General features: G+C 41.9%; 1 protein-coding gene across 9 annotated transcripts in view; it reads right to left on the reverse strand.

Moving 5' to 3' along the window:
- Positions 1 to 1,353: 1,353 nt before the first annotated feature.
- The window catches only part of ZNF521 (zinc finger protein 521), a 235,960-nt gene continuing 216,349 nt past the window's right edge, over positions 1,354 to 20,964 (reverse strand). For all 9 annotated transcript variants that reach the window (XM_065628661.1, XM_065628659.1, XM_065628655.1 and 6 more), the window contains one exon: positions 1,354 to 2,138. In XM_065628661.1, the coding sequence (XP_065484733.1) occupies positions 2,109 to 2,138 (30 nt within the window). In that variant the 3' untranslated portion in view covers positions 1,354 to 2,108. The remainder of the gene's footprint in view (positions 2,139 to 20,964) is intronic.

Consider the following 20,964-nt stretch of genomic DNA (forward strand, 5'->3'; position numbering starts at 1 on the left):
GTCTTATATACTTGAACTCTACTAGAAACATGTTATTTTCAGTCTTAACCAATATGTCACACTTTCACACATGAAGGCTGAAATGTCTTATATCCTTTAAGGTATCTGTCAAAAATAAAAAAAACATATCATCACATTCAATTTGGCTGAGATGAGTAAGATATTAATGAGAGTAAGAATGGGAACAGTTTCTGGCTTATAAGTAGAACTGGCATTTTACAAGCTTTGTGTACTTGTGCCTGTACTTATCCTTTTGTCAGCAGAAATGAGATATTCAAAAAATACCCAGGAATTTCTTTTTTGCATTTGGCAAAATACGCACAATATTCTCAAAGCTGGAGTTTTAAACACGACACATTTTTTTCTTGGAATATCTGGTAACCAGAGACTTTCAGACTTTACTTCTTTCGTCTGCATCCTCCATCTGTGGAGAGTCAAAATGTGACATTCAGCAAACTGGAAATCACAATTTATATCTACCCTGGCAGCAATAGGCAAGCAGCTCCAGCCGTTTGGAAGTTGTGAAGTGCAGATCTTTAACTGCAGTATTTCAGCAGCACTGGTTTCCATGGGGTAAAACCAACAATTCAAGCAATAGGATAAGATACTGAAATAGCTGGAGAATGGTTTTTTTGGTCGTCTTTTGTAGGTGAGCTGGAGGTAGTGGGGCGTCCTGGTAAGCAAGGAGAGTTTTTATCCCCTTCTTTCTTCTTACCAAAATTGCAGGCAGTCAGGAGCCAATTCAGACTCGAGCAAACCTGTGAGGTCTTGTGACAGGTCCCGCGGGGCCATGGTGCTGGTGAGCACCATCCCGCGGTGTGCACCACCTCCAGCCCTGCTCCCCGCGTCAGGGGAGAGTGTGCGGGATGGGAGCTTAACAGGGCTCCTGGCACAGCTGCAGGGGCTCCCGGTTGGCAGCCCTAGACCCGACTCACTAAGTAATATCGCATTGAAATGCACCGATAATTACACACAGAAGATGTGCTGTGACTCCTCTGGCAACCAACACATCAAGTGTACAGGTACAAAATCGTTGAGACTGTCAGATAAAACAAACAAACAAAACCAGCGAACAGTGAATAGTACCCTCGAGCACACACAGCTTTGCAGTGGGCCAGCAGATCTGTTTCCAGAATTCCATTTATTTAAATGCCTAACTTTGAGAAAAGTGACCTACTCCTACTGGGCAGTGTGTAGGTCCTGATATAATGGGATTCCAGATCTTGCTGGTCCTTTAAGTACTACAGGGGCAGTAATAGCAATGCTACTTTTCAAGGAGAAAGACAAAAGACAAGCACACTCACACATAATGGTAAACTGAATTTATTTCCTTTTGGAAAACAATTCCAGTAATCTCCAGGTTCAGACTGCAGAGTAAACATTAATAACAGTAACATACAGGTTAGTTCAACTGATTCAAGAATTTGGCCGTGTGAAATCATTAAGGAAAGTCTTGAACACTCAAAGCTTCAAATGGTATCCAGGAAAAAAAATTCTTTGACAATCTACATAACAACTATTGCATATATGGTAATGCTATCTGTCATATCGCAAGGCTTACAAATATATATACGGGCCTTATTCAACTGTGGGTTCCTGCTCTGTGGAAAGAGTCTCTTCATATTTTTTGCAAGAATCTTCAGCAATAAAAAATAGTCTTAGATTCATCCGTTTGTATACCAAAAGAGAGATTTCTAGACTGAAGTTTAAACGAAAGGAAGGCCGAACAGAGCTGTAATGGAACATCGCTATTACCTTCTCCCTCCTCCTTGAAAATGACATTTTTTCTTAAGCTATTGTTTTCCCCTCACACAGTATTATTATTATTATTTGTATCTTTCTTGAATAGGGCCCAAGTCCACTCGTCTTTATAAGACCATTTTAGTATCAGACAACATAATACATGTGCAACACTTTATATACAGGAAGTCTATCCGGTGCTCAAAAGTTCAAACACATGAACATCCAACAGTTTCGATAATACAGGTTTTATGGTACAATACAATGTTTCGGAATAATATACATTAACAATGAAAGTTTCGTGCAAAGAGTAAAACGTGTTCCCTTTTTGTGCCACAAAGAATTCTCTGGAAGAGATGGGCCTTGCACTAACTGCTGTGCTGGGTCATCGTATGATTCTGTAACAAAAAGAAAAGAAACAGCTTAGACGCAGGACAGGCATTTCTGCGCGAAAGAAAGATGCAAGAACAATTCCCCCAACATATCTCACAGAATGATGGACTGGAAAGAGAATATGTTTGACCCCTCCTTGTTTCAAAGCAGCCAGAAGCAGCGTTGTTATCAAGGAGAGGAGGTTTCCCCGGTTGTTTCACACCGATATTCTTCTTTCCGCGCGCCACGAGAAGGGCAACGTGCCCTCTCCAGGTAGGTTTGGGCCGACCTGCCCCAGTGAAGCTGCCTACCAGGTCGGCGGTTCTGGTGGCCGCTTACATACGGCTCATGGTATATGCATTATGCAAGTGAGAAGCATTTATTTGTCATAAAAGACCTTGCTGCCTACGAACCAAAAATATGGTCTGTGCTTCCTAGACTGCGGTACCACTTCAAATGTTCTATTGCATTAAAACCTATTTCCCCCTAAACAGTACGGCACAGTATCTTCTGGCAAGAGTCGTTCTGTGCCCAGCAGGGAGCTCAAAGGCTAATGAGAAAACAGGAGGGGCTGCCACAGCCCTTCCTTCGGTCACCAAAAACCACAGGTATTTTTCCTCAAGTGAATGCAGCGCCTTATGCGAGGTGACACAGCACAGACTTCGGAGCCTGAAATCCTCCTTTCCCATGTGAGCAATCACCAAATCCAAGAGCAAACACCAGTTTCGCCCTCCTTCCTACCCCTGCTCTGATCGAGTCGACCACTTTTAGGGATGAAAGACGCTATTTCAATGCCTGCAGTGGCTCAGATTCTTCACAAGCACTGAGCTAAGAGCAAGGATATAATGTGTATTAAGTCTTCTACAGTGTACACCGGATCCACAGATAACTGGAAAAGGTCTGTGAATGAGACTTCTCAGACAACAGGGCAGCCAGTGGCTAGTGATGAATTTTCCCCCTAGAAATCTGGGCCAGATTTGGGCCAGTGACCCAGAGGGCAGAGGCGTCACATCCCACAATTTGCTCCCAGCACGCCCAGTCCATTCACTCGGCTTTATTAAATTAATCTATCTTAAACCCCCTTTGGACTAACGCACTTCAGGATGAACCTGTTCCCAAAAGACAGTCAGCATTTTCAACGAAGTGAACATCTACTGAACCATACCCTCCAGAGCCACCTACGAAAAGACACATGAAAACAGCCTTGGTGAAACAAATGTGAAATTCAGTGTGACCTCGGAGCAGCGTGAGAGTTCTCCCTCCCTTCCTCCTCCTCACTCCCTACACTGTGCACGCACACAAACAATAGCTCATGGGACATTTGGCAAGGAAAGGATCTTACAGTAAGACTGAGGAATTTTTAATGTAGTGCCATTCTCAAGATTAAAGGAAAATGACCCAGTGACACTTAAAGATGCAATTTCCAGATGTGAATACAAAATGATTTAATGCTGATGGCAGGAATTCCAGACTGTCCAAGGCCAGAGAGTGTTAACAAAATACACCCTACCACTCGATTTCATCTAGCTTATCCTCATAAAATCATTTCAAAATGCTGTAAAGCAGAAACAATAGCTGCAGACTAAAATGTTGGCTGGTCACAGGTAATGGGCTCTAACTTTGAACCACAAAAGCAAGGAAATTAAGAGTTAAGCCTGACAGTCAGCCCTTTTGTCATCCTGTTGTGTCCATTTATTGCAGCACTTACAACATAACACCACAGGCTTATTGGAGACCCTGCAGTACCTAGAAATAACAGGACAAGTTAAATATGGGGTGGCAGCCTGAATTCTGATTTTTTTCTCTCCTTCTGAGTAGGTGAAGTCACATACCAGTTGTTATGTTTCAGAGACATATTTGGGAGGGGGTGTCTTTTCTTTCTAACTTACTGAGAGCAAGCATGTCAGTCATGCCCATTTTTCATTTCTGTTCGCTAAGTGAAAAACGCATAACCAGTTCGAGGCTGGATGAACAGTTGCATATGAAGCAGTCAAAAGGTGTTTTAGAAGCGTAGGCATAACTCTGGCTGCAATGCCATTTTTGATTAAAAAATGAAAAGGCCGAAATACGAAGGAAACAAAACGCACCACAAGGACCGACTTGCCCCTGCTCTCAGTGTCCCTGACTCCTGTGCCCTGGTGCAAAAGGAGATTCTCTAGAGATAATGAAGAGATAATAGAAGAACACAAGTGTTGCAGAGAAAAACGAGACAGGGCAGGATACAAACATAAGTAAACGCTTTGAGCAGTTTAGGCCTTAAACAGACAACTATACTTATTGCGAACAGGCAAAACACAACACAGTTTTCCAAAGTAATTAAGGCTCCCCAAATGTGAGGGACTAGGGAGAAACACCTATTTGGCTAAGTGGCAAAAAGAAAAGCACTTCAGAAGCATAACATTGACACGATGAACAGGCAAAGGATGGGAGGAGAGAGATAAGAAAAGGAGGAAAATTCTGTAATCCCACGGAGAGCCGTATTCCATTCCACCAAAAGCCATCTATTGGAGACCCCATGTCTAAGTGACTGAAAATTACAAACATTAATCCCAGTTATGAACTGTCGTTGTTTTTATGAGGGGTGTTGTGTTTAAAAATTTAGGGCAAAAATTCTCTTCCATTACCCGCACAGCAGATCTCGACTCCAATAGTCTCTCTGCCGCGCGTGCGGCGAACTCCCCGCCTCCCCCGCAGCGCGAGTTCAGACAGGCGGGAAACACAGAATTTGGAGCTCCCGTCGGCAGGGACACGGCAGGGACCTGGCAGGGACGCGGGGGTGCGGTGCACCCAGGGGGAGCACAATATTACAGTGGAGATCCCCTGTGCGGCTCGGAGAGCTGCTGCTAAAACTGCACTAAGGACACGTTACACAAGCTTGAGACGCCTCCCATGGAAACTTAAAACTAGTTTGCCTGAGTTCGGAGTAATTAGTACATCCACGTGCCAAAGAGAAGTCATTTTACCGAGTACAAGAGATATCATATGTTTGCCTTCTTTGCCTCCCCCAAATTTGATTGCATATAAACCCATCTGTTTAATTATGAGGTAGTCTCCCTACGAAGCAAAAATTTCAATTTCCTACTTAGGCATGAAAAAGGGAAAAATGTTTTTTCTTAACATACTCTTTCAGCAATAGATATGTTAACATTTCCAAGAGCTGTGATTTCATGAGGAGAAACTAGTTTGCAAACACGAACGCAAGGTTTGCATGCACAAAATGGAGGCACAGTGAAGCAGGAGGTCTGTGTGTCACTGCATTTTTTACCGCGTTAGATGCAAACCAAGACAGGAAAACTGTCCTGCATCCCCAGTTTCTCTGTCTCAGTATTATTTGGAATGCAGCTATATTACCTGGGAATACCTGAATTCAAAATATTTCACAAGCAAAATGAACTCTTAAAATGTATTTGCCCTGTTCCTAGAGATAATTATTTTTGTTAGCAGACCCCAGAATCCCAACTGTTACGTGAACTGCTATAAAATTATATGCCACCAATTTTTTGGATGAAAATGCCCTGAGATATCCCTGTTGTTTGTGCTAAGGAGTCAAAAACATGCACAGATTTCACCGTAATACCGGGTGGAAGAATCTCCTCTGCAAAAAAATATATTAAAAGATTTCTTTGCAGAAATGCTTGAGACAAAAGAGGCAATAATACTTTTTGTTGTTTGGTATATGCTTTTGTGTTTCAGATGGAACATGAGAAGCATTAGCTAGCAAAAAGTTCCTGCCCACAGCATCAAAATTAACGAAGAAAAACATATCCACGGATAGCCACAGACTCACTAGCCCATTAGAATCTTTAATGTGAACTGTGGTTGCATTCAATTTAAATGTGACTTCTGTTTTTTATGACTAGATGAAACACGATATAGTTGTACCTGACAAACAGCGCAAAGAGGGTACACGTGAAGAAATACAACGATGAAATGTAGATGCATTATTTCAACAGATGGTAACAGTACCACAGCAGTTATTTTTTCCTTAGTTCAAGAACACAAACATAAGTAATCGATCATCACTGATTAAGTAATTATGGTGCCCTACATGTTACCACTTATCTGGAGTCCTTTATCTGTGTACATTACGGATCATCTTGTATTTTTTCGCATTTAAAAAAAAAAAAAGCACCCCACTGCACTGCAATACGGTTCCAGGTTGTAAAACAGAACTCTACATTACTATCAACCTTTAAGTGCTACAATTTTTTTTTTCTTTTTTTTTTTTAACAAAAGCAATTGGTTTCCAACAGGCTGGATAATAAGTCTTTTGACCTGCATTCTTCTCTGACCCATTAAGGTCACCCCTATGCTCGGGCATAGAGCTGACTTAGGAAATGCCTGCAAGTCCTGCATTTCATCTCCTGCCCACTCAAAATAAAGCTTTCTTTAAATGTGTCTGTACGGGTCCCTGAAGACCAGGGAGGCATCCCTGTAGTGGGCAATGGAGGGACAGAAGCTTCTGCCTTTATTAATGAATGCAGACCATTATGAGTCTGGCTGGCTCCTGCACTGTTCCCAGAAGCATATACTGTACGTGACTTAAAATGCTAGAATATTGACACAAAGCGAGCCGGGCACCCCTAAGGAAAATTACTCCTTGGATATAATGTAGGCTCGTAACAGCTATTAGAGTACAAAATAAAACCCTCCGGGATCAAACTGACATATACCGCATTCTACCTACTCCTCAAACATTAGAAGAATTTCTTTGTGAAGGCATTCTCAAGGACAGCATTAAACTGACTTTTGTAGCAATCTGCAACAGCTTTTTGGCTTACAGCTTTTAGTACTAAATCTCTAGTTTGAATCAATATAAGTACTATATCTTCCACATTAATCAATACATTTGGCTCAATACATGTTCTATTAAATTATACTTTCTAATCAAGATTTTCTACTTCTCTTCCCTTCTTTTTATTCCAATTTCTTACCCTGTGCCATACTTTTCAAACTGTCTGCAGCTAACAAGAGGCTGTTGGATTTTCCAGAACTGAAAGGGAAGAAAGAAAGGCTGGCAGAAAAGGAAAGCCTAGCAAAACCTTAAGTGCAGTGGTAACGACGAATCAAGAATGCAGCTTTATAGTGTCAACATGGTTTCCAGAACGTGGGTCTGATGCTTTGTTACTGATCTGGTTGTCACGATGCAGGACCTCCGATGCAGAGAGCTCTGCATCTGGCACTGCTGAAATACGGCATTGGGTGAAAAGGCAAAGGGAGTAGGGAAGAGGAGCATGTAGTGGTAACACCAAAACCAAATAAATGAAACTTATTCAGACATAACCATAAGAAAAATCTCAGAAGAGGTCGATTTTTATACCCTTCCTTCAAACGTGTGCTGCTTCAGTACTGCAGCACCGTTTCTTGTCAAAGCCCCATTATACTGTGGCAGGGTTCATTCCTGGTAAACTGTAACATGATTATACCCAAGACTACATTGATGAGATATTTAGATCTGTGAGATACTATGATTAAACACATACTATAAATTAAGATGTAAAAAGATATTATTTAGTCCAGGTCTTTGGGGATATTTGAAACATTTGGATGGGAGATTTCTCCAGCAATCCGAGTGATGTACACTGTTACAGTGAATGGCTTTTCCACACCTGTGCCAGAGGTTTGGTGGAATGTGGTTATTCTTCATAAGCAGAGAATATGAAACGTAATGTCAAAATGATAAACGTATATACTGCAGGCATTTGCCACTGTCTTACAGATCAGAAACACCGCACTGATGTCCCTCGCTTACAGTCAGTTTCTCTTTTTCTTGTCTCTGTATAATACCTGCAGAGAAACTGTTGCTTTTTCTTTTGACATTTAACATCATCTTACTCAGCTCACAATCACATCTTATAATACTTTCTAGATGACACTGTGTCACCATTAAAGAAAAAGGTGAAATAGCATAATAAAAGAGAAGAACAAGAATTCATAGAATCTAAAGACAGAGAAGACCCATTAGGGCGTTTTCTCCACCCATCTTGCCAGTGTTGGATTATTGCCTATAGTGTAATTTCAACTGTTTTGCCCAGTCCAGTTTTAATTAGAGCTTCCAGTGCTTCTCCTGGGAGACTGTTGCACAGTTTCATAGACCTCAGGGTTAGGGCTTTTTTTTTTCCTGATGTTCATCCCAGGAGAGGAAGCGGCTCAGCCAGCCCCAAATCGCAGATGAAACCAAATCTGCATAGTTAGGAGCTGGTTTCAGTAGAATATCTGGGCCATTTCAAAGCAGCCGAAAGCAGTAAACTTCCTTTCAATGCCCCAAAATGTTAAGGCTCCGGCTCCACGGCCGCTGCAAGCAATTAATAAGATTCTGTTCCATGGGCTTCTCAGGCTCAGTTGCTGCACAGGTGAAAAAGTAGTATAGGTGGGATTTGTGTTCCCACAGCAAAGGTAACCACCTCCACAGTCCAGGTCCACCAAATGAAGTAACTGAGGGTTAGGGACCTATCTAGGTCCGTTCTATGCTATAATCCTTAATTGTACTGACAGCGCATCCATGAACACTCAGACTGTAAACATTTCTGTATTCCTCACACAGGTGAAGCACAAAAAGAGCAAATTCAGTTGAAGCTCATGAATGGATGATGTGACCATAGATTATTTTCCCTCTCAGGCCCATCCTTTCCTTTCAAAAAACACAAACTAGAAGAAATTACCTTAAATTTTTATATCTGAAATCTTGGAATTAACAAATGTTTCTGATGAGTTTCATCCCAGGAATTACAATGTTTCTGACACAAAAAATGACTATATATTCAGATTCCAATGGTCACACTTATCCCGAGTGAATGAAAGAGCTGGAAAGGAGATGTCGTCTAATAGTTTTTCATATGTGAAAACTGGGAAGCCAAATGGAGACTTTGGAGTTCTGGACAGAACAGAAAAAAGTCCAGGCAAGGTGTCCTTGCCACCAGCATCTTCGGTACTGCAGTGCAGCTGGCAGAGCAGGAGGAGCACTAACGAACTTCTAAATTCACTAAAGCAGGCATGCAGTTTCATCCTAGCCAAGTTTGATCACCAGCATAGACCTAACAAAATACAGTCTCTGAAACTTGAGATTCCCAAGGAAATAAGCATTTGATCTGAACTAAACCAGAGCTATTTCCACAACAAAGAAGGGGCCAAATCTCAAGAGAATCTGTGTTCCCGTAAATAACCACTTATGTACCCATAAATACCACTTATGTGTGGTGAGTCGATGTTTACCAGCCTTTGAGAATCAGGTCTGTTCTCAGACATGATGGCCAGCTAGATGGTCATCTAAGGTCATGATTGACCACTGTTGACAATGATAATTTAGGAAAGTCTACCCTGAATTGCAGTTATTCATATAAATTAGCTCACCTAACCTACGTGATTTGATATCATGTTAATGTCTCTGAAGTGGCATGACTGCTAATCAGATCGCAATCTTTACTGTATTTATGTAAAACTCTCAGTGTTCTGGTTCTTCTACTCAAGCATTTCCAGCCGGGCCAGAGAAAACCAACCCATAAAAAAATCTCATATTGGATAGCATGTTCTCAGGGATGCAGACTGAAAATTAAAACCAAACCCAAACCAAACCAAAAGCCCTGATTCCTATTTTTCTTCAGAGACTTCCAGTAAGTCACTAGTAAAATGTCAATGATTCCTTTTTGGATTCATTATTGTATGTGAGTACGTATATCACAGATTTGTTGTATGGAGAAGAATGACATATATTCCTAGGTACAGAAAGTAAGACCTTCATCATTGTCTCCAGAAGAATGCAAACCCAAACACGGGCATCTGTTCACCATCTTTGCACCTTCCTCATTATAAGCGTTGGCAGGGGGCTCCCGGTTAAGCCTCTGACATAAATCAGAGTAGTTCCCAGGCTGTTTTAACCTATGGTGCCAGGCAACAGCCTTCCATAAGCCTCCCTTGCCCTGTTTGGTGTTCATTGAAACGCAACGGAACCTACAACAACCTCTTCCATTTCAGGCAAGGTGTCCCTGGCTGCATGGGCAAGGTGCCTGTATTACCCCCATAAATGATAAAATGACGGTGGTGGGGAGAGAGGGCAATGGTTAGGACATGTTCACAGCAATTCATTGAAAGTGGGAAAGCTTCCTGTTCTTTTATGCTGCAAACGGGCTGTACTAGTAATTGGGATCCAGGCCTAAGTCTTCTTTGTAGAAAAACAAGGCTTTTGTGGTACTGCAAATGTTTGAAATTAATACACAAGCATCCTTCCCCAATAAGAAAATTGTTCATTAAGTGGGAATAAAAGCTTAAACAAAAAAGGCAAAAGGAGGCACTTCTGAGAAATATATCAAAAGTCTTATTACTTTATTACTTATTACTTTAGAATATGGTTACGATTACCCTGGTATAAATTAAGAGAAACTCCTCTGAAACCAAGGGAGTTTCAAGATAGGGACAAGTAAGAACAAACCCAGGCCTGTAGGGTTTAAAACAACGTGAATATTGCTCAGGTACTAATTGATTCTTGCACATCCTCTGCAGAGGCCACAGCCAGAAGTCACTTCTCCGTGTCAGACACAGCCAGGCAAAGAGCGAGCAGAACCCAAAGCTGAAAAAATCCAGGTTTATCTGCAGCTATTGTACAACAGAGTAACAGGGGACAACAAGCTTTGATAGGCAATACTACCTAATAAAATATTCAGGGATTAAGTCTGTGTTTTACAGACACATATGTTCATGGGCTAGTTGTTGCTCTGCTTTAATTTTTTTTCTTTGTTATGTTTAATTTATCATGCTAGTGCTTTCCAAACTACAACATCTGTAAACAAGTTTAAGTTTGACCTCCCTCCCAGTTTACAACCATGAGCAGTGCTTCTACTTCGTGCTCTAATTTTAGATACCTTAAAGAGAAATAAATCTGTGGGAGAGAGAGAGGTAAAAAAACCCAAACAACAAAACCAAAAACCCATGTCTGACAATACGTGTTCATCCTACGTGAATAGAAATTCGCCTAGCTGGGAGTGAGGAACTGGCTCTGGGAACTGGAGCTACGCTACGTACAGATTCCTTTATAGGTCGAACCCAATTAAACAAACTACTACTAAATATTTAACAGCTCAGTGCAGTAATTAGTGACAAATAATGGAAGTTTAACGTGATAATTGCACAGAAATGTCCTACTGGAAACATTATGCATTTCTTGCTCCTCCTGTTTCTCTCATATTCGCTGAATCCTGTTAGGTCTTTTCAGGGATTACACTGACAAATGAATCTGGATTTTACGCACATCTATTTGGTCAGCCATGAAGTTTTCTGAGTTGTGAGAAGGGACCTTCCAAGTGGATCTTCTTCTCAAATTTCTTTTTTTTTTTTTTTTTTACTTTCAAAGCCTGGAACATGCATTAATTTCTGATCTTAAACCAACTGCCAGGTCCAGAATTGAAGTGCCTGTCCATAGGATTCAAAAGGTCACCCAATTAAAATGGGGAAGCACACAGAGCTGTGATTTATATGCAAAGGGCAACCTTTAAAACAATGATCCTTTCCAGTTTTCCACAGGTGCATGTACAAGAATTCCTTTGAACAAAATTACAAGTGAAATTACAAGTTTCTTGCTACAGCCTGAAAGAAAAGCGCTGTAACTTGTCTGCACTCTTATTATACGCACAGACACATCCCACGCTTGTATCGATCGCCGAGTTCACCTCCCCATCTCGTCACACAACCCTGGGTATTGTGCTGATCAGGTGGCAAAGGGACAGCCTGGAATCTGGATTCCCTGCACATTGCCAGCCGTCGCGCGGGGCCCTGTACAACAGCACTCAGCACACTGGAGGTTACAGATCAGCCCCAGATTAACACAAAGCGACTAACACCGTTTGTGCTCAACTAAAAGGAAATCCTGAATCAGCCCAGTTTTAAAATCCCGAACCAGCCCAGTTTTAAAATCCCCAGACCTGGATTTTATATGTGGAAATCTTATTTGGAATTTATCCAGTTAGTAAGCCTACATACACCTAGTTAAGACAATGTATAAGTGGACTGCTGCGCATTTTGTATCCTGGTATCAGGAACACGAATGAAAATATGTCCCCTCATTCATAGTATGTCAATTTTAAAATGTGTAGGAAAGAAAAGGAAAAACTATGGAGTTCTGCTAGCTCTCCTCCTCTACTAAATGCTCCAAAATCTGTTGCACATTGGTGCACCTTTTTCCTTCAAGACAGTTTGCAAGTAAAGCCAGATTGAGCAGATTTGATGGTAACAGCCAAAGTTTTCTGAGCTGATAAGCAGAGGACCCCACGGCTTTCGCTCTCTGAGTCCCTTCACAACTGCTTACTGTGCCAGCCCATCTTGGACATCTCACAGCCCTGCTCTTCAAACAAGGAATAGTGGGAACTGCGACAGTGCTTATGTGGCAGGCTTGGGGTGTGTGCATTAATAACAAAACTACTAGTTGGAAAAGAAAATAAGGACAATTTTTTTGTCTTCATAGCTGGTAACTAGTTAGGCAGTTAAGAACCCTATGCTGAAATGCTGTATTCTTACAGCAACCTTGTTGGAGTTCTCTCCTTTTCAGTTTAAGAAACTCCAGGTTGTAAAGGTGACTTTTAGAGAGAACAGAGAGCTATTTTGCCCTTTATAACAAAGTCACTACTTCTCTAAATTTTGTAGGGCACACACTGTAAATCAATAAATCTGGAGCGTTTACTGACATGTGGTACCAGGACAATAAAATTTTATGTCTGTCATTGTGGCTGTTGGTTGTAAAATGCAGAAGTCTGGATTCTCTATTGTCTTCTGTTTTGTTGTCATTTGCATTTGTGTAAAAGAAGTGTGAAATGTGACCACAGTTAATGGGAGAAATTTTACTCCCACTTTCTCCTGTTTTCAGAACCTATAAAAGAGGGAAGACAGTGAAGCCCCACTCCTATATTTTAACACTGCCCTCTCCCCGCAAAAAAAAAAAAAAAATCAAGAAGTACTCCACAAAGAATCGTCCTTTTATGCCTTTTTCTTTCTTCCCCGTGAGGGAACAAGTATCCTCCTACCAAATGTCATTCTTTGAGGTTGGTCATTCCGGCTCCTGTCACACAGCTGGCCAGTGACACGTTGCGGCTCAGACACATTGTTAGATCTTGCCTTGACCCTGCACTGGCAGTCGGAGAAATGTCCCCCCCCAAACCTCTGGGTTTGGCTGGGGATGCCATGGTACTCCTGTCTCCCGGGCCCTTGTTTCCTGCCAGGGGATCCAGCCTCGAGCAGCTGCCGCTCTCACCCCTTGTTGCCTGTTAGGACTGGTTTTTAGAGTGGCCATCTTCTGACCAAGTGAAAAGAATCACATTTAGGAGGAATGTAACTTACACTCATTTGCTATCTGTCTTTAGTTCCAAGGTGTCTGGAATACAGAAGTTTAATTCCTTTACAAAAAGATGTGCTGTAGCTATGGTGAGGCTAATCTATAACCCTCGCAGTCTTATATAATTTGCTACTCCAAGTTAATTTTAATTCATTACAATAAAACCCACCTAATTAAAATAACTCTTTAAAGTAAAGTATTAGCTTGATCCTAGGGAAAAAAAAAAAAAGAAAAGGCAGAATCTTCGCTATTAGAGGGCGATTCTTCATCATACCACAGTGCACACTTACATAAATTCAAAGGTAAGCTATAAACAAGTACCCACAGCAGAAGTGCCATGCATAAAGGGGCAGGCAACAGGAGGCCTGCTTTCTAATCAGCCCTCAAAGGAACCTGCCACACAGAAGTGGCACTTATTCTAATTTAAAGCTCTCACAGTTACTTTACCTTGGCAAAATTTATAAACTAATAACTTCAGTAAACAGACTGGCACTCCAAACAGAAAAACAAACCCAACACCATGGTTCAGGCCCGCAGAGAAAGCAGCTTTCCCAGAAAGGCACTGTCTTCAACAATGAGATAAAACATTTGTTTGGGGGCTACTCTCACGGTCCCTGATGCTCAGTAAGAGTTCTGTGCTGTGCCATCAGCATCAGCAAGATCTGTGCTGTCACCTCACTGCAGTCTACAGTCTATCGGCCCCGCAAATCTTGAAATTTCAACATCTTAACGCATTTTACATACCTGTATATTCGTGTTCTGGTCGGCTCAACTAAAGAAATACTTCTGGATTTGAAAGAACTACTCTGGGGCTACAGCTTTCCCTTAAAATATCACTAAATTGTGAGGGCAATCTGCTTTCAAAAAGTCACTTTAAAAACATGTTTAGTATTTGCAATTAAAGCTCATGTTCTTTCTCATTTCTATGATTTTTGCCTCTTAGTAACTGTTAAGAATTACAAAAATTATACAGTTCTCCATTTACCTACACAAAGAAGAAAAAAGAAAAGCAGAAAGCAATAATAAGGGCTAAGCAGAAAATCTCTGGAATATGTACAGCACAATATTGGAATTTTTTTTTGTTATATCCTAAAAGACACCACTTTGTGAAAAGTTCCTTTTCAAATCAAAGCAATACTACAGTAAAACAACTGCAGGCAAAATTTCTAAGACACAATGCAGTTAGTGTCAGAATGCTCATCACTTCAGGCTGACCTGTCAAACTATCTCGGGGAAGACAGTAAAAAGGCAAATCTGCAACTTGGTAAGAAACTTTTGAATGGCAAAAAGTATGTGTTGCTCACAAACCCCAGAACGCTGTGCAGCGTTAACCGAGCTGTACTGACGGTTACAGCAGATGTCCGTCCCTTCCTACTGCTTACAGGCACACCTGCTTGGGCCGTGCTCCTCGGACCACGGAGAAGGAGCCAACATTTTGAAGCTCTAGCAGAAGAAAACAAATTAAAAAAATCTGTGCTCAGATGAGTGATGTGGAACAGAGATGAGAATTTAGTACTATACACAGATACCTGCTATCAGCAACAGAGCTATGTTGTGAATTCGATATGGATGAAATCAGCAAGATGGCGTTTTTTAACCTCGATAGGCAATTTCTGGCACCTGCATTTTCAGGGGATTCTCAGCACCTTGTAGAATCCAGCCCCTCGCACCCCACTCACTTCCTTAAGGGATCCAAGGTGCCCCTTTTTAGGTGTCAGGGGTTACCATTTTGGCTACAGGGCTTTTCCAGTAACTAACACAGTTGCCAGGACAGTCCACAGAACTCAGCAGAGGATCATTTCTAAGGGTTTTTGAAATCAGCACTTTTTACAGATACATTTCTCTATTAATTTCTGCACAACAGTGCAACATCTGCAGAGACTTATCATTCTCTGCTAAACTGTGTATATTTTCAGACTAATTCCTATACAGTCACCGTATATTTTTGTAAATCCATGTGACCTAAACATTCAAACCTTGGGCCACCACAGTCCTCAGTGTACATTAAAGCATTCATAAGGCTGCTCGAACTTATGCCAGCTCGTAATTGCCCCCACAGGATTGTTGTATCAATTAAAAATCCCAGGAATTCATCAGAGCCTGAGACACGCCTTAGAGGACCAAAAGAAAGTGATACAGAACTAGCTAGCAAAATAAACAGGAAATTCTGTGTACTGAGGGAATCCTCGGCTGTCTGACTAAGGTACCTTTTATACTGGCAGGGGATGCAAATTGGAGCCCGAGGATCTGCACTTTTATTTTCAAAACACTTGCAGACATCACCCACTTCACCTTCACACCATTGCTGTGAGGGAAGTAAATATGTACGGTTCCAGTATCCTCTGTTTTCCGGAGGTGTGAAGAAGCACGGGGCATTTTTACAGGCAGTCTGTGTTCACACACAAAAAGGGAGCTTTTGACAACCTCTTCCTTCGTGGGCAAATGAGCTTCCCAAGGCCACCGAGGGAACTGGTGGCAGAAGAGGCATTAATGGAGAGATCCTGCTACCCAGCCCGGTGCTTAAGTCCACTCTGCCTCCCCTGCAACACATTGAAGCAACTCGCTGAATTCCAGTTTACGCTGCTTTGCTGTAGAGGACAGATTACAGCATGTCATCCTCTATAATCTCTCCTGGAAGAGGGATTCTATACGCTTCCCAGGGACCCCCTCTTTTCCTTCCCCCCACAAACGGTGGCAAGGTTAGAGACAAGTTGTTTTCTCAAGGCTGAGATCAAAAATGGCTCTGTGTTTTGCTAAGCATTCCTCTGAAGCATGGGCAGCGCGTGCATGTGTGTCTGAAAACAACCCCAATGAAAGGAAGGAATGAGAGATGCTAAACAATGCTGCGCAAAGTTGCAGACTGTTCGGCTACAGGCCAGAAAATGAATCCAATTTTTCATTCTGTCATTATAAATATTTCAGTGCAAATGGTACTGATTTTCTGCAACTGTGGTTAAGCAAAGGGCCTCCGAGTGAATATTTAAGGAAAAAAAAAAAGGAAAAGAAGAGGAAGAGGGAAGGGGAAAAAAAGAACGAGAAAGAAGAGGGAGGGGGGAAAATTAAGGTTAGCAACCAATTAATTTCAAACTTTCACTGTAAAAGATTCTGGGAAAAATTCTACATCGATGCAGTGTGTGACTCAAAGAACGGGGAAAAAAAAACATTTACTCTGCTCTTCTTCTGACAGTTTCTCATAAAATATCTGCAGTCCATCTATCTTTTAGTACTCCAGGCTCCTCTGGAGAGCAGAAAATAGTAGTTTAAAGCTCACTTCAGTGCCAGTCTGCGGGAGATTGCTTTCCACAGGACCCCTGCTGATGGAGGCCTAGGGGAAGAGGCCCAGGAGTTATTCAATCAGTCCAAGGCTCTGGGGCGGCCGAGGCTCCTTTGAGGGCTGATTATAAAGCTGCCCTCCTGTTGCCTGCCTCCGAACAGAACGAAATGAGCAGCCTCTTGCTGAGCAGATTCCGCAAGAAGGAATTTCACCTGTCATGGAGTTTGTCAGAATTTCAGGATTTATCTTGGTGCAAAATTAATAAAATACCAACTAGGATTTCAGCCTGACTACTCAGCTGTGTCATCTCGAAGTGATCTTTCACCTAAGAAAACCTGGATGCAGAGCTACTGGAGTCATTCTTGCCCTACTTTTGCTTGGGAGCTTCAGCAGGATGCTACGACTAAATAACAAAAGGATTAGAGGTGGATTTCCTGACAATTACACCCAACGTCAAGTGCTGGGTGGGTGCTACCGCCCTAACGCGTGACCTTCCACCTTATTTCTGGGGCTCCTAAATCTTCCTGGAATAAGCTAGGAATCTGAAATAGAAAAAGATCCTTTCTGCAGTTTGTAACCTAGCAAGTCCCTTATGGCAGCACATCTGTTAAGTTCATACACTGGTATTCCAGGTCTGGATTTGATTTATAAGTTTTAAAGGAATACAAACAATGGACTACATAAGATTACATTCAGTGAAACACAGCAAATTAATATTGCTGTGACAGTCAAGCACACAGTCTTTTAACCATATTCTGAGTCTAATATTGCAGTAAGGTGCCAGCTTGATAAAGCATCATCTCAAACCTCCGTGAACTGAGTTCAGCTCTTTCGAAGCTAGAGTCTCACCGGTCTTTTGACAGTGCCTTACAGCAATAATAACAATAAAAAATCTTTGTACACTACCTATTTAAGTAAGATTGTGCTAGTTTATAGCACTTGGTCACATGAATTTCAAGTCTCAGGTAGCATAGAAGCAATTAACTTGCAGCCTGCAAGAGACCTTTTCAGCTAAAAGAAGAGATCAACCTGTAGAAAATAAAAGTCGTCAGCTAAGCCAGCTGATGGGTAAATAAATGTTATTCAATTTACAATGACCTTGGTTCAGATCTTGACATGGAGAAACAGAGATCCACTGTACCAAGAAACAGTAAAATATGCCCAGACTGGGAACATAGATGCATTTGCCATTTAATGGTTCTTACCCTACATTGTGGCAATTTCTGTATACTGTTCAAAGCCATTTGCTCTTTGAAGTAACAAATCTACCTTTCTGTCTATTTGCTCATCAGCATTTTCTAACCAGAGCTTAAACCAAATGGTAACATATCCCTTTCCTACCTCCTCACCCTTCAAATGGCAATTCAACACTAATACACATCATAAAGCCACCTTTACCAGGCAGTAGTAGTCTGACAGTTTTAACACCAAGAGATGTCACAGTAAAGAGAGAGAGAGAAAGCACGCAAGTGAAGGCACAGATGGTGGGAGGGGACACAGGGTGCTCTCAGCAGGCTACAGTAGAGATGCATTAACTCCACAGAGGGATAAGGGCTTCCCACCAGTACAATCATGAATTATAACTGAGCACGGGAGTGAGTTCTTAGTGCCTGTCTCGCGGCAAATACACTCTTCTATTTTCCTGCACAATCACCTTTCACCTTTACAAATGCAAAGCAAAGCAAAATGCGCCACTAATATTTCTTTATACCACATAGCACACATCTATATGCACAAAGTATGGGGAGAAGCAGAGTCTTCAGTGACACAGAGTGTCCCCAGGCAGATTTACACACCCATGATCAGTGCCTGTGTCTGGCTATTCCGCTGCAAAATGAGACTATAACAATACAGATAAACAACTAAAGCTGCACGTAGAAATGTGCGTAACTCAGCAGTATTGGTTCATGAGAACTGAATCATCTTCCTCTCTTGCCTTGTTAACAGGGTGGAGGACACTCGTTTTCAGCTTTGAACACAAAGGAAGCTCAACTTTAAAAAAATCATGAGAGCCTGTAAAAATCCACTCTTTTTTTCATCCAAAATCATATTTCAGCCTCAGTTTGATCAAAGCATGGTGAACTTGACCCCAATAACAGGTAGAAAAAGCTAAATCTAAAAGCTGTTCCTCCTGGTTGGGGTTTTGTAATGAGCAGCTCCAGTTGTGTAGCCATCTGCGTCTGAGACTTTTTGACTAATGTGTGGAATGGAGCAATCTTAATGACGCTCTTCCCCCCCACCTCCCCATAAAAGAAGAGAAAGAAAAGAAGGAAAAAAAAGGAAAAAGAGGGAAAGTCACCACTTTTGAGCCAAGATTGCTGTTTACTGGAGTTTTCTGGATGTGTCTCTTCATGAATCACTGACCACACCTTGTTTTCACAAACTATCTGCACCTCCTCCCTAGGGGAATTCATCCCCTCCCAACTTTCCTCCTACTCAATGAAACTATCAATGGAGGAAAACTTGTTATTTTAGGCGGCCGAAAATTTGACCAGTTTTAAAGGATTCATTTACCATGCCTTTCACTTTCGTTTAAATCCTCAGTGTTCCTGTTCTAAATGACAGCACCGCAAGCGCTGCTTTTAAGCGCTATTCATCTTGCCTACCACATCTCAGCCTTTCACACAGAAGGCCGCTCTCTCTCCAACAATGGAGCCTTACTCCTCTATAGCTGGAGGGCAGAGACTGTTACGAGCTGTAGACTTGCCGCAAATATCACAATAAAGTATACAAATGTGAATTTCTCTTAAAATACGGGTTCAGCTCTGGAGGTACCTTGCTTTAGAAAACTCTGTCGAGAGCAAACTATATATCTTTCTCCAACACGCACAGCAGCCACCCAGTTTAAACAGCTTTTCCGAATGATCTGACATGTCAGTGGAAGCAGGATGCTTGTGAATTTTATACTTTTCTCCACGTTAGGTCTCTAATCGATATTTTAGCTTCCTTCACACTTAATATACTCAGTCTTGGTTTGGCAGAATATCTTGTGGAACATTAAAAAAAAAAAAAAAGAACAAACATCCCCCTGTTACTAGATAGACCAAAAGACCTGACCATGAGGCTAATATTAGACTGATAATAGATGAGATGTCTAGCAGTAATTAACTTTCAATTGTAGAACAAAACCTATCCTGGAACTGAGAAGTCAACCATGGACAGTTGACTGAGTATCTAGTGATTATTGACAAATTTTGTGGTCATGCTTAACTTAAAGTTTGCTCATTATAATATCATTTTAATACAAAACCACACCTCCTCTTTGAAGGCTACCCACCTCCAGGAGAAGACCACTACTCAGTGAGCACACGTAGTAAGAATGATGTTATACATCTTGTATGCAAATACTGTAACCAATCAGCCCTACAGGACTGCCCTGAGGGCATGTGTATAGTAACAAGATTTTGTATAAATGATTGACACTTTTGTATTGCTGGTATGCTAGTTTGGTCTAGCATCCACACTTGTCCAACTCTGTAATAAAATCAATATCTCGTCTCTGTGTGCAGATTTTGGCTCATTTGCATGCACACTGGATAAAGAACCCTGTTTTAGGGACAACACCCCCTCTCTCCAAAACCCTGGAGCTTGAGGAGAGGCAAGGCTACTGAGCTAAGCTCTGTGATGGAAGTAGGTAGGGCTCAGACTACAGATCATAAGAGGTGGCAGGTTTGCTGCTGCCGACCTCCTCTACCTGTGCTTTAGGGCACCAAAACCACGGGAGGGTGAGGAGGCTGGGGTATACGGGGGCCACTGCAACCTTCTGCCAGTGCTGTGGAAGGAAGACCTCAAGAGGCAAACTTTCAGTGATAACATTGTGCCATCACTCGTTGGGAAACCACAGGGCCAGCGGAGAGTGGAGCCAGGAATGAGGAGCTTATTCACAGGGATGGAGTGAGGGGGGGCAGCTGCGGGGTGGGGGGAAGGGAGACAGATTTGCAGAACTGGCCATGAAGCTCCTCAATACACCATAGCTGGATGCTTCATAAAGTCACACTGATGGCAGTCCCGGAGATGGCCATCTGTTGTCAGCTCTGGGCCAGATGAAAGATAATATAACGGCAGCTACTGGTAGCTAACAGCAGGGCAGTTGTAGGAAAGAATGCGTCCTAGAATGAAGAAGCGGTCCTTCCTGTTTAGCACAGAAAATCAGTCATCGATATCAACTACATTAGCAAGAAATTAATGGATGGACAATTAAGAGAACTGAACTGATCTACCAGGCAAATTATTCAAATGCAAACAGAGTGCTTATTTCTTCAGC

This window comes from Caloenas nicobarica, chromosome 2 (assembly GCF_036013445.1).
Source record: "Caloenas nicobarica isolate bCalNic1 chromosome 2, bCalNic1.hap1, whole genome shotgun sequence".
In the NCBI taxonomy this organism is placed as follows: Eukaryota; Metazoa; Chordata; class Aves; order Columbiformes; family Columbidae; genus Caloenas; species Caloenas nicobarica.